Genomic DNA, 15,359 nt, shown 5'->3' with positions numbered 1-15,359 from the left:
TAATATATTAAAATTAAAATAAAAAAAAAATCAATTATTTTATATATTTATCCATCTGAGTTTCAAATGTAGTCTCAGTTCGTGGCATGAGGAGACATATTTTGCTGCAATTACTTACTTTTGTGCGCTCCCAGTAAATAGGGGAGTTTCTGTGTGTCTGATATAAATCTCTCTCTCTCTCTTCTATCAGCTTTACACGACATAGAAGGTAAAGTGACCTACCTGCACGGAGAATTAGAACAAGCCACGCCCACTCAGTCATACCTGAAGCAGGAAGTGAACGGACCCGGACGGATCGTGTTTGCCTCGCCTAACAACTTGAGGATAAAAGTAACAGACAAAAACAGGAGTAAACGGCATATCTTTAAACATATCTGTAAGTTACGGACATTGTTTGGCGTTTATGTTGGTTGGAGGATCTGATGCTCTGGTCGCTGTCCGAGCAGCAGGTGGGAATCAGCTGCCTCTGAATCTGTTTGGGGTTTTGGTGAATTTGGTGTTTTACAGTAGGCCCTGTGTGGGTATCCAGTGTTTAACAACCATATTATAAAATGACCTACTAATGAATCAACTATTCCTTCATTATTGTTATTATTACTTCCTTTTCAGTTGACTCTTAAGGGACAATAACACTGACCAGTGTGAGGCATTGAAAAGTCAAAGAAACCGATCAAATTAAGATAATGTCAAATAAATGTGAGTAAGAAATTAACACAATGAAAACACATGTGCCAGGTCTATTAGTATATTATTGCAGATAAGATGTGTGATTGGGTAAAGAAAAGCAAAACATCAACCAAAAATTAAAGAAATGTTGAACTTTCAGATTGAAAATAGGTTTTAATTTCCACCTTTAAAACTCCAGAGATGTCTGCATGTAATTAAAAAAGTAATCAATTTAAGTAGTATGTCCTTATGATACAAAATACTGCAGACTTTATCAAATATGGACAGGAGGACTAACAGATTATGAAGACACTAAAAAGTGTGAGTCTACAGTCCTGTGTGGCTGCAGGAGCCATAACCGTTGACTGTTCCTGTTTTGCAGGTTTGTCTCGTCTAAATGTGAGCTGGAGCTGAAACTGGAACTCCTTTCGACATGTTATCGTCCCAGAAACATCAACTGTCACACCTGCTTCTCGTAGTCCTGCTGCTCTGTGGCTGGACAGCAGACGCAGCTCAAAACGGGTCAGAGGTGGAGGCTGTGTCCTCCGTGTGGCTGGCCAGTGTGTCCTCCAGCAGGAACATCGTGGCGAAGGAGGGGTCCAACACAGTCATTGAGTGTAACGTGACCGGAGACCACAATGACATCAAGTGGTACAACTCTAAAGGACCTCTGCTGGGTGAGGATACTGTTCACTTTATTGTAATTGCATTGTGAAGCAGGTCAAAAATCCAGTCATTTACATTCTGTTGAAACAGGGGTTATATATGATGAAGGACAGTTTTGACCTCAATGCATAAAGTCTTGGACCATTGTGTACCCATAACTCACTTTGCATCAAGGACCACCATGGCAAAGACAAAGTCTGGACTTATTGTGTTATCCTTGACCTTTTGTAGGTGTGTATGATTTAATATAAACATGCCTTATAATGTCAAATAAATTAAGCCAAAACTTTGCATATGTGGCATTTTACATTCAAAATAGCCTAAAATTGTAAATAGTTGTAAATAATTCAACAAGCAAGTAGACAAGATAGAAGAAAGGAAACTACTCCCATCACATAAAAACCGTACAGTAAATTAGAGTACAGTGAACAATAAACACAGTAACAACAACACAACAACAATTTGTACAGACAACAAGATTTTCTACAAACCAAACAGGTAGAGTTTGCAGTCAAAAGTACCAATTGGGAAAAAGTTAGGCTTTCCACATTAATACCAAAATGCTATTTAATAATTTAAGAGGTGATTTCAATAACACATTCATGTTCTAATTTTATATTTAACAACTCAAAAACTGCATAAAATGTAGACACTGCAATTTAATTTGAATAAAATTTTGATATTCTGTCCACTTTTCAAGTATCAGAAATGCTGGTATTGCAAACAGTATTTCCATCATTAACCATTATCAGATGAATGCTGCATCAGTCTAAGATTTGCTTTCAAGCATGTAAACTAATATTGTTGTTGTTGAATCAACTCTGACATAACTGTTTTTATCTTATAAGGTGGTGTTTTGTGTGCTAATTTGTGGAATAATTCAAATTGCATTAAGTTAAATTGAAATGAAATAAGAACTAATTGGGTTTTTGGGTCGATGGAAATGATATTAAAGTGAATCACAAACTGCTTGGTGTAGGAGATGATGACAAATGACAAATCTGCTCTTAAGAGGGTTTCTCCCTATTTTCCCAATCCTCAACTCGCATCTCTTTTTGTCGTTGTCTTGTTGTCTTATGTTTTTTGGCTCCAGGTGGGAAATGGCAGATTCAGGAGGATGGCGGTCTGAACATCACTGTGGTCTCCTTTAAGGACCGTGGTCGCTACACTTGCGTCGCCTCCAGCGGCTCCAATAGTACCAAAAACTACACTGTCACTCTGCGTGTAGCCCACACCAACAGCGGCCTGGGCCTGTACTATGTCATTGTCTGCCTGGTGACCTTCACCATCACCATGATCCTCAACGTGGCCCGGCTCTGCATGGTCAGCAGCCACCTCAAGAAGACGGAGAAAGCCATCAACGAGTTCTTTGGCACCGAGGGCGCAGAGAAGCTGCAGAGGGCATTTGAGGTCGCCAAGCGGATTCCCATTATCACATCGGCCAAGACGCTGGAGCTTGCCAAGGTCACGCAGTACAAGACCATGGAGTTCGCCCGTCACATGGAAGAGCTGGCACGGAGTGTTCCTCTGCCGCCACTTATCCTAAACTGCCGCACATTCGGCGTGGACGTTGCGGAAACAAACCGGGGGCCTCAATCTGCAGAGCAGGGAGAGACATCGATGACTGGCAATAGACAAGCTATAGGCCCGCCCTTCTCCATTAGAAATGGAGAGGAGGAGCAGGTGTGTCAGGCGCTGCTGTCAACTGAAAGACAAGTGAGCGATGGACGTGGCGTTGACACCAAAGTGTCAGTCCACACGCTATCTGAGACGGTCGCCAGTGAGGATAAGGAGGCTGAGATGTGTCTCCATGTGCAAGCACCAGGCTCCCGGAAAAGTGTGTCTTATGAGAGCAACATATAGCATGTCTCACTCTGAATCCCATCAGACGAAAAATATATAAGTGTCTAATGATAAATATTTAGAAAGGAAGCAGAAAATTGTGGGGTTGGTTATCGTTTAGATTTTAGCGATTCTGTTTCTGCTTATGGATTCTTGTTCTTATTGAATCCTTGCTCCTTATCTTGTCCCACGATTTGAGGAAGAAAATAAACCAAATCATGTTGAAAGAAAAGGCCAGCTTTCTTTTCAAGGTGTTAAACAGTCCCAATTCACAGTGTACTTTGTGATTATTTTTGTTCAAAAGGCAAAATAAAGGAAAATATTAATATTCTATCTTGCCATGTACAAGTTGGATTCTGGCTGTTTTCCACTTGTTTCTCCTTGAAATGAAAATCTTCATCATCAAAATACTGCATTCTTATACTTGCTGAGTCATGTTGTTCCTCCTTCCTGCTTGAACTTATTTCCATGCAGTGATTATATTTCACCAGTCTTTTTGGCAAGTACTGGTAAGCAATTGCCCCCAACTACCATATTATTAACACTGCACTGACATATGCTTAACCAGTTATGTTGAAGGAAGTGCAGTACGTCCCATTTGTTTACAGGAATCAAAAAGCTGTTTTTGACTCATTACTCCTACTGGTTATACTATTTCTACCAAATCAAACCAGCTTTTCAATTAATGCATGTCTCCGTTGTTTGATAGGGTACAGTAAAGAATTAGAGAGGGAGGGAGACTCAATGAAATGTCCTTTTGATTGTGAGCTAACATCCAATGTTTGTTTTTCAATGCAACTTTCAATCATTTCTCTGTGATTTCAAATATGGACTAATGATGCCAGCAGCAGCTCATTTTCCTCCTTCAGAAGATACCATTTGTTATTCACTTTGAGTCAGTCAGCTGCCACAGAACAAATTGTAATGAAATATCCTTATTTTACTGTGTTGATTGTTTTCATGTCGCTGTTTCCTGTCAATCACCTGACACTCGCAGACTGAAGTGGGAATACTACTGAAATAATGCCTACAAAATGTGTCACTTCACAAACTTGATTGCCATCTCCACGTCTCTCTATTTGGCTCTTTGTTAGTCAGGGTAGCGGTTGATTACAGGTTAGGTTTTGCTTCAGAGTGACAATACAATAAAAGAAGTAAACATAGTATGTATAACAAAAACAAAAGAATGTAGGATGGGGATTTTCAGAAGAAGCTGTACAGTAAACACCAAGCTTCCAGCTACTTTTAGCTTTCAGAGGCAGCGAGGAACTGAAATATAAATGTGATTATTTTGACATTATAGCTGCAAAACATGTCTGCTGTGGTGGAAAATGTCTGGAATTGTGCTCATAAATATGCAGGTATAATCTATCATATTTCGGTGTGTCAGGAAAATTTGGGGACTTTCATTTTTTTATTATGAAGGTGATGCAATATTTTCTCTCTGCATTTATAGTGACATTTGTTATAGAGTTATATTTTTAAAGACACACTTAATTATAAGATTTATGAAGTATGGAAGGTAAATATGGACTTATTTGGAGCAAGTCTGGAAGTTTATTCGGTTTCTGTAGAGGTTTCTGTATGTATAAATATGAATACAGAGATTGTCCATATCTGGGGTAAGGTATATAATAATATTAGTGTGTCTATCCCAGCAGCAGTACCCTACATGGGGTCACAAGGCTTAAAGTTTAGATTTGTTTGTTATATTCTAATAAAATTAAATATGTTTAAAATATATGATATTTTCTATAGAAAGCTTTTTAAGTAAATGGAAAAGACAGTCGGTATCTGAATCACATAAAAAACTTGAAAACACTTGTATCTGTCTTTAGAACCTAAGCCATACAACTTCTTCACTATGTCTCAGGGGGTTATGTAAGGAAAGTGTAAACTGTGAATCAGCTGTGGAACTACTATAGTTAAACGAAGTTTTTTTTGAGTAACTGTCATACTATTTTTTACTTACCTGAATCTTGTTATTGTATAAACACTGTGGCTGTGTGAAATGGTTTCATATTTAACAGTGTAAAAGTGATCCTGAAGAGCCAGTTCTCTGGGACTGAAAGAAAGTTTGTTGGACCACAATTAAAAAAAATCCTATAATTGAAAATAAAGAAATACAATAAAAAAAAAAAACTTGCAAGTGTTTGTGTGATGGTTATTTCTGCCCCTTCAGGTAACACTGCTAATGAGCCACTGAGTGGAGCTGTTGGGTAAAACATCACTTCTGTATATCAGCTCCAACACTGGTTTAATCACCACCTAAAACCCTACTGAAGGGTGGTTTTGCACATTAACAGCTGTTGATGAACACTTGATATTATTGTTAAAGAAACATGGAGAGATTTACTGCTGAGAGCTTCGGTGTCACCACAGCCCATGGCAATATTCGGAATTTCCCCATTGTGGGACAAATAAAGGAATGTCTTATCTCTTATCTTATGTTGCTTTAAGTCCCAGATTTCACTATCTTGCTTGGTTGAAGTTCTCAATTCTTCTGTGTGATATTTATTGTGGGGTTGAGCAGTGGCTGTCCACTCAGGATGAGTTTGTGATGCTAGAAAGTAGCAGAGTAGAAAACTGAGACGTATTAAGTCATTGCATTTTAATTTAATATTTTAATTGCATCCTTTTCATCTGTTTTGGTTCTTTTACATCTTTATCTGTACCCACAAAGCAATTTCAAACAGCTGTATACACACTTTCAAAGTAATTTACATACAATAACACATAGAATTAATCTGAAAAGGAATTAAAAACAAAATAATTTAAGACATATTTATGTATGAGAGTAAAGAGAGGAAACGTATACATTTATGTACCGCACATGTACATTTAGAGGCAATGCTATTTGAAAGGAAAAAAAATATTTTTCTCAACAAAAAACAAATTTTTTATGTAATTTATCTGCAATAACACACAACCAACACACATTCTTGCATTTCCCACCTTTGTCAGTAAATTATGCACTCAGGCTTCATTAAGCTCATGCTGTACACTGCTGCTTTGTACTCACAATACCTCCCAGAGGTTAATCTCCTGGAATACAGTGTTAGCCTGCCCTACCTGAGAAATATCAGGTTGGAGAGCAGCCCAAATAACAATAACCTTGGGCCTTAGTGTTGAATAACTCAAAAAATCCATCCTTTTTCCCTTTTCTGTCCTCTCTGGAGGCAAGCTTATCTAAATAGAATTGATTGGTCCGAGCGATCATTCATCATACCGAGCCAAAGCAGACGTTTAAGGAGAGAGGGAAGGAGGATTTTACCAATAGGATATTTTCAGGTCCTCTGTCATCGAGGTAAACTAAACAAATTGATTAGGTTAAAAGGACACACACTGCATGTGTGCGTGAGGGAAAGAAATATATAAATATAGACTTATATGAGAGGTTGATTAGCTTAAAGGACATGTTTATACCAACCTGTGTGTATTTTGAGTGTGTTTACATGTATTCAGCAGACTGGAGTGTGTGTATGTGTGTGTCTGTTTTTGTCTTTCTAATTATCAGGGAATCAATGAATAAAAGTCATGTATTTGTCATTTTACAATGGAGGGTTGCACAATGAAAAGTCATGCTACATGTTACATAAATGAATGAAGCCGGTGCATGCAGTAAATTTAGGTGTTGAATTTAAATTGCTTGTAAAATCAGGTCAGAAGAAAATTCATGTCTCTAATTGCATTTTATTTCCAATCAGCCTGAAGGAACAAGTGAGGAAAAAAAAAACCAAGGACAGTAGAGGATGAATTAGATGACACAATGAGAGAAGTGCTTGTCATATCTGTTCATTAGATGAGGGGACTTGATGCAGATGCTGCAACTATGATTAGCTCTGCTGACTGTGTGTGTGTGTGTGTGTCTGAGTGTACATGTATAACTCATGTACATGTACCTGACCCTAACCCTAGTGACATTGTGGGGACTTGCCTTCCTTTTGGGGACAAAATGCTAGTCCCCATAACGTAAATCTTTTTCATTTTAGGATGTAGAATTGGTTTAGGGTTAGTAGTAGGATTAGGCAAGTAATGGTTAGGTGGTTAGGCTAAGTCTGCAGGAAATTAATGTAAGTTAACTCCTGTCCTACAAAGTGATGGAAACACAACTGTGTGTGTTTTATTGTCATGATTCACTGGTAATCCACTTCACCCCAAAGATGTTGGATGTGGTTGAGTTCAAGTGTATACAGACCAACATTGTCATATTGCCACAATATGGCAATGTTGGTCTGTTGGTCGACCCACCATTTTGGTGTAGACGGAAATATCTCAATAACTATTTGTTGATTCATTCCATTCCCATCAGCCTCAGCTGTACTTTCTGTTTGGTGCTAATTAGCACATGTTTACATGCTAAAACACTGACAATGGTGAACATTATACATGCTAAATATCAGCATCATAGCATTGTTAATGAGAGTTAGCATTCTGACATGACCAGTACAAGTACATCCCCACAAAGTTGTTACCATGGTTGCAGACTCTTGTTCATTCTCTCTTCTCCATCTCTTTTAATTACTCCCTAATGAAAAACACTTTGTAAAGATTTGAGAAGTGCTGTATAAATGTGGTTTTACATTAAGATAACCTCAATTGTACTGTAGTATTTGCATTCAGTCAAAGCAACTTATTTATAGCAAATCTAGGTTTCAAACTCATAAGTTCTTATTTTCAGATAACCTCCAACAAAACCTTGCACCCAAGAACGGTCCAGGTGAGGTCGGACAGCACGTGTGCAGACAACGGGATGGGGGCACTGTGGCTGACCTGATTCTCCGTAGGGTCTCACTGCTACAACTGGCCCCGCTGTCAGGCACTAATGGGAAATAATGGCTACAGAAGCATCACAGCAGCGAGCTGGGCTCACTGGGGACTGGGGTGAAGGTATTGGGGTCACATCTTCTGATGGCTCCTTGCATTCTTAGACAGATACATACTGCACAGAGAGGAAACATCTGGAGGCAAGTTTGAAAGTAGCGAGCGATGATGTAGGCCAAATGAGGTCGTATGGAAAGGTTGTAAATAGGAAGATGTCAGTAGGGCTGAGTGTGTGTCCATGAAACTTCTGGGTAGGTCTGAGTGTTTGTTTCCCAACCATTCTTCCTTCATTAATGTAGAACCTCATCAGGTCAAGGACAGAGGAGAATTTGGTAATGATTTATGAATCCATAATTTCCCATTCATTTTGTATGATGTTTTGTGGAAAAAACAAGGTAATTTGGTTCTAAGTAATAACATTTCTTGAAAAAAAAAAGCTTAATTTAAACCCAAGTAAGTTATTCATCTATTATTCATTTATTATTAGAAACTTTTTCCATATATGCTGCATTGTGTGCTAACTCGAGGTTAACTAGCAGTTATTTAGAATTTATCAATTGGAAGTGTACCAATTGAACAGTATCTATTTTCTCTATAATTAATACAACACATCTGGTAGAAAGGTGCATAGCATGAATGAATCCATGCAAGAAGAAATAATTCCCACACACGGTCAATATTACTTTGATTAGAAATACTGGAGTGTGGGAACTCAGCATGTCCTTTTTTTATTACCAATCATAATTACATAGTTATTTTTTAAGATCATATTTGGGTTTTTATTACCTTTAGATAGGAGCAGCTGAAGATAAACAGGAAATGTGGAAAAAGAGATGGGACGACATGCAGCAAAGGGCCACAGGTTGGAATTAAACCTGAGCCACTGTGGTAAGGACTCAGCCTTTGCACAGGGCGCTAACAGGGTGCCCCATAATTATATAGTTCTTCCCAGAAAGTTTTGTGGAAATTATTGCTAAATTTTGGACATATAAAATAAAGAGTTACTGAGAATGAAGTTAAGAAAAGAAAACAAACAAACATCACTCTTGCATCAGCTCCATAGCAATAACATTCAGCAAGGATTTTTCAATGCGACAGATTTTTTTGAAGGGTACAATTCTTTTCACCATGATTGCATGTGAAAAACTGAATCTTCACAGTTTGTAGTAAATAGTTAAAACTATGTTTTATGTAACAGAAAGTCAAAAGAAAATGTGGAGAAAATACAAATGAACTTTTACAATGCTCTGCATATGGTATAATCAGAATATAAAAATATTTTCTTTATGTATATTAAACAAAAAAGTAATGAGCCCTAATTATTGTCAAACCAAATTGTTAACCTTAGTTAGTTGGGAACACTCACATTATGGATATTTGAATTCAGGTAAGGCATACCTTTTCTTTCTGTTCTGTCCTGTTCTTCCTTTGCTGTGTGAGTTAGAAAAGCCAACTATCACAAGTTTCTTATCATGCATGCTGCAAGGTCAATTACAGGTCAATTCTCATGCATACATTTTGATCAAAGACGTACATTTTAAACCCACTCACGGCATGACTCACTTCCACCTCTAAAACACAGTGATAAAGCCTGAAGGTGTTTGGTCAAAGTTCCTTTAAAAACTTTAAGGGTATTCTTAATGACCCTTTCTTCAACTTTAGAAAGTTGGAGGACAAAATTGCCTCCACTCAGGAGTCCAGGTTTGTTCTTTGCAGTGAGAGAAATTTGAGTCCAAAGGAGCGAAGAGAGCCTGTTTCAGATTATAATTTGTTGCATTATGTGAGTCTTACTCTGACCATAGTTAAGTGCCTTGAATTGGGCTGTGTAGAAATTGACACAGAGGTCTTATCATTTCCATTATCATTCTTCAAACCAACAAAGGCAATCGTTATGATTTCTGTGTTGTCTGTCCTCTGCTCCAACCTGCAATTTAAACGGTTCCAACTGACTCACTATACATGCCATGTAGCTGTTTCCACATTTATCATTCATTCAGCCAAGGACTGCTGAGCACACATGACCGTATATTGTGTTCCTTGCTTCCTTTTCAGCTATACAGCTCTGGTTATGAAGAGGTAAAACCAACAGGCTTCACACCCTGCTCACCTCCAGCCTCGCTACACCATAGGCAGTCAATAGTAGTAAAAGCCAGCCATCTCTAACCAGGTGAGCTATCCAGGTACCCCAATATCTAGTTTTGGTCTTTGTTATCATTCAGCAAAATTCCTTTGGCTCAGACAAATTTTGTGATGATTACCACAACCCTTGGAAAAAATAGATTTTCTCAGCAATTCAGGGCTTACAAAAGCCCTTTTCTCTAATATTCAATTTACACTTTTATATTCCCATATCATTTCTCCCCTGCTCTCCTGGTGAGCAATTACACATGCACTGCAAGCAGCAGCACAGATAAAAAAATAAGTTAATTTCCCTCCTTTGCTGTTGCGTTTTTCTGTTGCACATATTGTGTCCTGATTCCCTCAAAGACAAACTTCACACTGCAGTAGATCGCCTAACAAGATTCTGCCCTTGTTGTCATTTCGCTGGCGGTAACGGCTCTGTGGGCTTCACTTGGCAGGACAGTTAAATTAGATGACTCGGCTTCGTCTGCGCTGCATGGCTTGACTTTGTGGCTGTTGGGTTAAAGATTGTTTCATGGCACGGACTCAGACAGATTTACTGAGTGGCAGACACACTATAAATATGCAATAATGAAACTCATGAAATATTTATTGACCAGTTTCTTCCTCCATCTTTTCCCAGACAGGTGGGTTGTGCTGCTCTGTAAAATAAGACTGGAAGTTACTGGATGACATTACTGTAATGACTGCAAGTTTCTATTCAAGCCACTATTCAAATGGAGGATTTTAGCTCTGGTTAAATTTACATAAATCAGTCTAGGACAAGCTGTCAGAGGCAGTCCCAGGCTACAGAGCATTATTTTAGGGTTTGCCAACATCCAACATAGCCTCTATACGAGCTGCATGGCAATAGCATTCTGTCATATGTAGGTCATGGCAACTGGCAAGCCAATTATAAAGCCTGTACTCAATCTTCAGATACATGACACACCGCAAAGTTCACTATGTGTGAATGAATGGGTATGTTGGCATCACAGAAATCGTTGTATTTACAGTGTTGTTTCATGATTCAAGGAGGCTTTAGGGAAGCTATAGTGCAGTAAAGTCAAGTTTTAGGACTGTGATAGATTTATTTTATTGTATTGTCTCTGTATTGTAGCCCAGTGGATTCAAAATTAAACAAAGTGCTTTAATTTGATGTTATTCACATCCATATTGGGTAAACAGTGTACACACAGTATACACACAGTCCCTCAGTTGTAGGGCAAACAGCAGGACAATGATCCTAAACATACAGACAAGGCAAACAATGAGCTGAACAGTGCAATAGCCTTGACTGTCTGAGTGAGTCACATAGATGTGAATCCAACTGATGATGTGTTTCACTTCTGAAGATGGCTTAAGTACATGCTTGACAGAGCAACAAGATTTAGATTGGAGGTTTTTACCTCTAATAGCACAAGATTTCACAAGTAGGTCCCTGTTGTTTGTATCACGTGCATGTGTGTGGACTGTCTGTGCAAATATACACGAGAGTAATAAGAAAAATACTGCTAACAAGTAAACATGGATGTAAACCATACGTTTCAAAATTGTCTTTGCAAATGTTTTATGAGCTAGTAAATGCATGTTTATGCCAAGAAGCACTGTTTGTGCTTGTGGTGGCCCACCAAATTACTAATACTATAAATATATGTGCAGTGAAGTGTAATATCTGTAACAGTGTTTTGTAGTTAATGGACTAACACATGCAAAATAAAAAAGTAAAACCAGCACATCTCCTGTGGAACATATAAATTTAACTTCTAATCCTATTAAAGTTTGATGTAAAGAAAATTCTAAAACTTTTGAAAAGAAAAAAAGCTGGCTGCCCTTTCCAACATGGCATGACTATTTGGGCAGACTCATGCAGGGAAGATGGCTGCAGATGATAAGGATATGCATCTTGGGTTTTAAGATTAAAGGAGAGTGTCCTTGTCTTACTCAGAGAGCTGAAAGAAAGCTGTCGTTTTATCTCCGCACACGAGACATCCTACTATTTCAATGCTTCATTTCTCCGCCGTCTACAGCCTTGGGTTCATTTCTCTGATGTTCTCATTAAGCTCAACTGAGTGGCTGCTCTTGTATGACACTGACAATTTATGTAACGTGTTATTTCATGTCAAACTGCACTGAAAACATGGGAGGCCTCTCTCTGTTAGTGTCAATTAATTTACGTGGCAATAGCCCGAACTGAATCACAGGAATCCTGTTAAAAAGACCAAAACCAGTCGCTTGTGTAGTGAAACATCAGTCCATTTCTCTTCCAGATTGGATGTTGGATTTTTACCCGTTAGGACATTATTTTTACTCAAGGTTTTCATCTGCCTCAGAGCTCCAGAGACTCCCTGAACGAGAAAAATCACACCCTCAAAACACAAATGGATCTTGGCGAGGATGCATCTCATCTGCCGTAACGGCTTTGTTTTATCGTTTTGAGTCCTACAGCTGAATGGCGCCGCAGACAAACGCTGTCAGTGTGTGTTTGCTGATTTGGCAGCACTTTTAACACATTGAGTTTTTCAGAGGACTTTTATACAAGGAGAAACGCCACATGGGAGCAACAGCTTGTGTAAACAAAATCTTAAGCAAAACCAACCACCCATAAACAGCAGACAGACTCACACTCACTCACACACACACATACACACACACTCATTTTACAAACACAAACACATTTCCTTTGCCCTCCACCACCTACAGTGCATCACAAGAACTGCACTTAAAACACTCTTATGCCAGGGGCTCTCTGATGTCGTCACACCACAGGTTTAGACGTCATTAACAGACTACTGAGCTGCTGAGATAATAAAACCAATTAGGAGTCTGAATATGCTTCTCTAATGGAGAGACGAGACAAGGGAGCTCAAGCTGTCTCAAATGGTTATAGAGGAGCTCCAAAACATATCCACTTATTGAAGATTTTTAAAGATCTGCCATTATATAATGTGCACAGATATATATATTATATATAAATGATATCTTAATTTTGGTTAGATTTGTTAGATTTGGTGAGGAAGTAGACATTTTGTTCAAGGAGCTACCAGGACAATAACTTTCAGAATTCTATTCAAGGAAGATTTCATAGTGCTGAGATATAACCTTAACACAAAATAACACACAATAACAGATTATTTTAGGAAACTTTGACACTGGCAGTTTATTTTGAGTCCAAGAACTTTTTGGCTGAAAAAAGAGAATGTGCCCATTGGGGATTAATAAAGTAAATCTTCTTTCTCTTCTTTCTTTAAATCTTTCTTCTTCTTGAAGTAGGCCTAAATGAAAGAACGTAAAACAGCAATTGCACAGCAGCAGTTACCTATTCAGTAATGAGAAAAGGGCATGGAAGTTACTTGGATGTAACTCCAGGTCTGTAAGTAAAGCACAACACCACTTGATCACGTATGATATGTGCATCTAACGCTATTTACTGGTGAAATCAGATGCTGAACTATGCACAAATGAAGCAAATACAGCACAAATAAACACGGCCACACCTATGCACAACAATGCAGACAGGAGCCACGTTGCTGGATTTAATCTGAATGCAGCTGAAACCGCTCTCCATCCTGTCTGTAAGGTGTTTATCAGTATACAACCTCTAGCTTTTGGGAAATGTGTCAGAAAATCAGAAATATTTGTTGCAAGATTTATAAGATATAGAAAAACTACAAAACTATGTACGGCGCTGATGTAGGCTTTGCATTCTGTGTCAGCATGCACAGTCAAACTTGTTTAGTACAAGCATCAACAAGACCATTCCTGTGTGTTTATTGCACTCTGTGTTTAAAGTGATCCTGATATGGCAAACACCCTCCTCTCCTTTTCTCACTCACATACTGATGTACTTTATATTGATTTCCTGATCAGCCAAGTTTCCTTCTCTTCCCAGTCTGTGAGCATCCTGAGGGGTCAGTTAATGGTGCGTTACTAACTCCAGCCCAGTCATCGTTTACATGCTGCTCTCACAAGAACCCCTTCACCCTGAATATCCATTACTGCCGGACTGTATAGTAATGGCAGTCCCTGCTCATAATATATTTATGAATGCGGCCTGAGGGAGGATCACACTCTGAATGCTGATGTAATGTTCAGATGTCACATTTTTATCACTTTTCCCTCCTATTCTTATTTAGCCACAGTAGTTATACTGTTAGATTGAAATGAACCCTCTTGAAAGTGAATTGCCATAAAACCTTGAACCAACACTTGTTAGCAAGTTGCAAGCAAAACAAGTCCATATGTCCCCTTAAAAAGTTTACCTCACAAGCAGAACATAAGTCAAAACTATGATGGGATTCCTAACAGGTAGAAAAAGATCCCGCCGGCAAGACCCTGTCTGTTTGTTTGAACACAATTAAAGAGGGATAAAGTTTTTGGTAGAATGGATCAGGGCAGTGTTGAGCTGTATTTTGTTGCTTTTTGCCGCTTTCTTCAGTGCAGCTGCAAAAATGTCTGACCTTCTAGAAACGATTACTCACTGTAAATCTCTCTGTACCAGAAAGCTGCTGGCAGCTTTTAGTTTTGATTTTCAGCCCTGATGAGGGATCATGTGTGAACAGTAGCTCTCATAATGGTCAAAATATATCTGAGCATTGTGTTCACCACTACAAATAACAGAACTGACATCAATAATTAATACACACCTCAGGTTTTTTTATTCAAAGTATGCAGCAATCCCAAGAGATAACATAATCCGTCTCAAAAGAAGTTGGGACAATTGGTTTTATGCTACCCCAAGGTTAAAGATTAGGGGGGCAATGACCTTTCCTACCACTGTAACGTATAGCTGGCAACATGCCAGAAAAGGTAACATATCCAATCATGTTTATCACAGAGTCAGACTTAGATCAGATTTTGTAATGATTTTATTTAGTTTGAGGTGGTAACACGTTACCAGCTGAACACTAAAACCCTTTCCTGCGCCTGCAGGCTAATACAGCGATAACTACCCAAAAAACTTGTTTGGAGCATGCATAGTCTACTGTACATTAGCAAGACACCGGTTCCCCATCTACTCACTCATTATCACTCACTTTGTATGAAAACATCAGTTAAATGAGTGCAATGTAAATGTAAATGTGATTGCAAATATAAATGTAAATGCCTCTCTAAGATGTGATCCTTCAGTAAAAATGTTCCTGTGCTGAAAAATGGAAAATGCTGTGTTGTAAAACAGCCCAGCAGGATGCAGATAAGTACCGCTTGAAGGCAGATAACAAAAGCATTACATGTGTTAG

At 38.5% G+C, this 15,359-nt stretch overlaps 1 protein-coding gene across 1 annotated transcript; it reads left to right on the top strand.

The window, feature by feature from the left end:
• The first annotated feature begins 250 nt into the window (after positions 1 to 250).
• Positions 251 to 3,519, top strand: LOC118331188 (microfibrillar-associated protein 3-like). Its single transcript, XM_035665978.1, has 3 exons — positions 251 to 449; positions 1,049 to 1,343; positions 2,426 to 3,519. Exons 2-3 carry the CDS (start codon positions 1,100 to 1,102, stop codon positions 3,193 to 3,195), a joined length of 1,014 nt encoding a protein of 337 aa, XP_035521871.1. The 5' UTR covers positions 251 to 449; positions 1,049 to 1,099; the 3' UTR covers positions 3,196 to 3,519.
• The last annotated feature ends 11,840 nt before the right edge of the window (positions 3,520 to 15,359 follow it).

The sequence above is a fragment of the Morone saxatilis genome, unplaced genomic scaffold, assembly GCF_004916995.1.
Source record: "Morone saxatilis isolate NCDOM2014 unplaced genomic scaffold, NCSU_SB_2.0 Contig20, whole genome shotgun sequence".
NCBI lineage: Eukaryota > Metazoa > Chordata > Actinopteri > Moronidae > Morone > Morone saxatilis.
The sequence above is the reverse complement of the archived record's forward strand: the minus strand, read 5'-3'. Positions and strand labels throughout refer to the sequence as shown.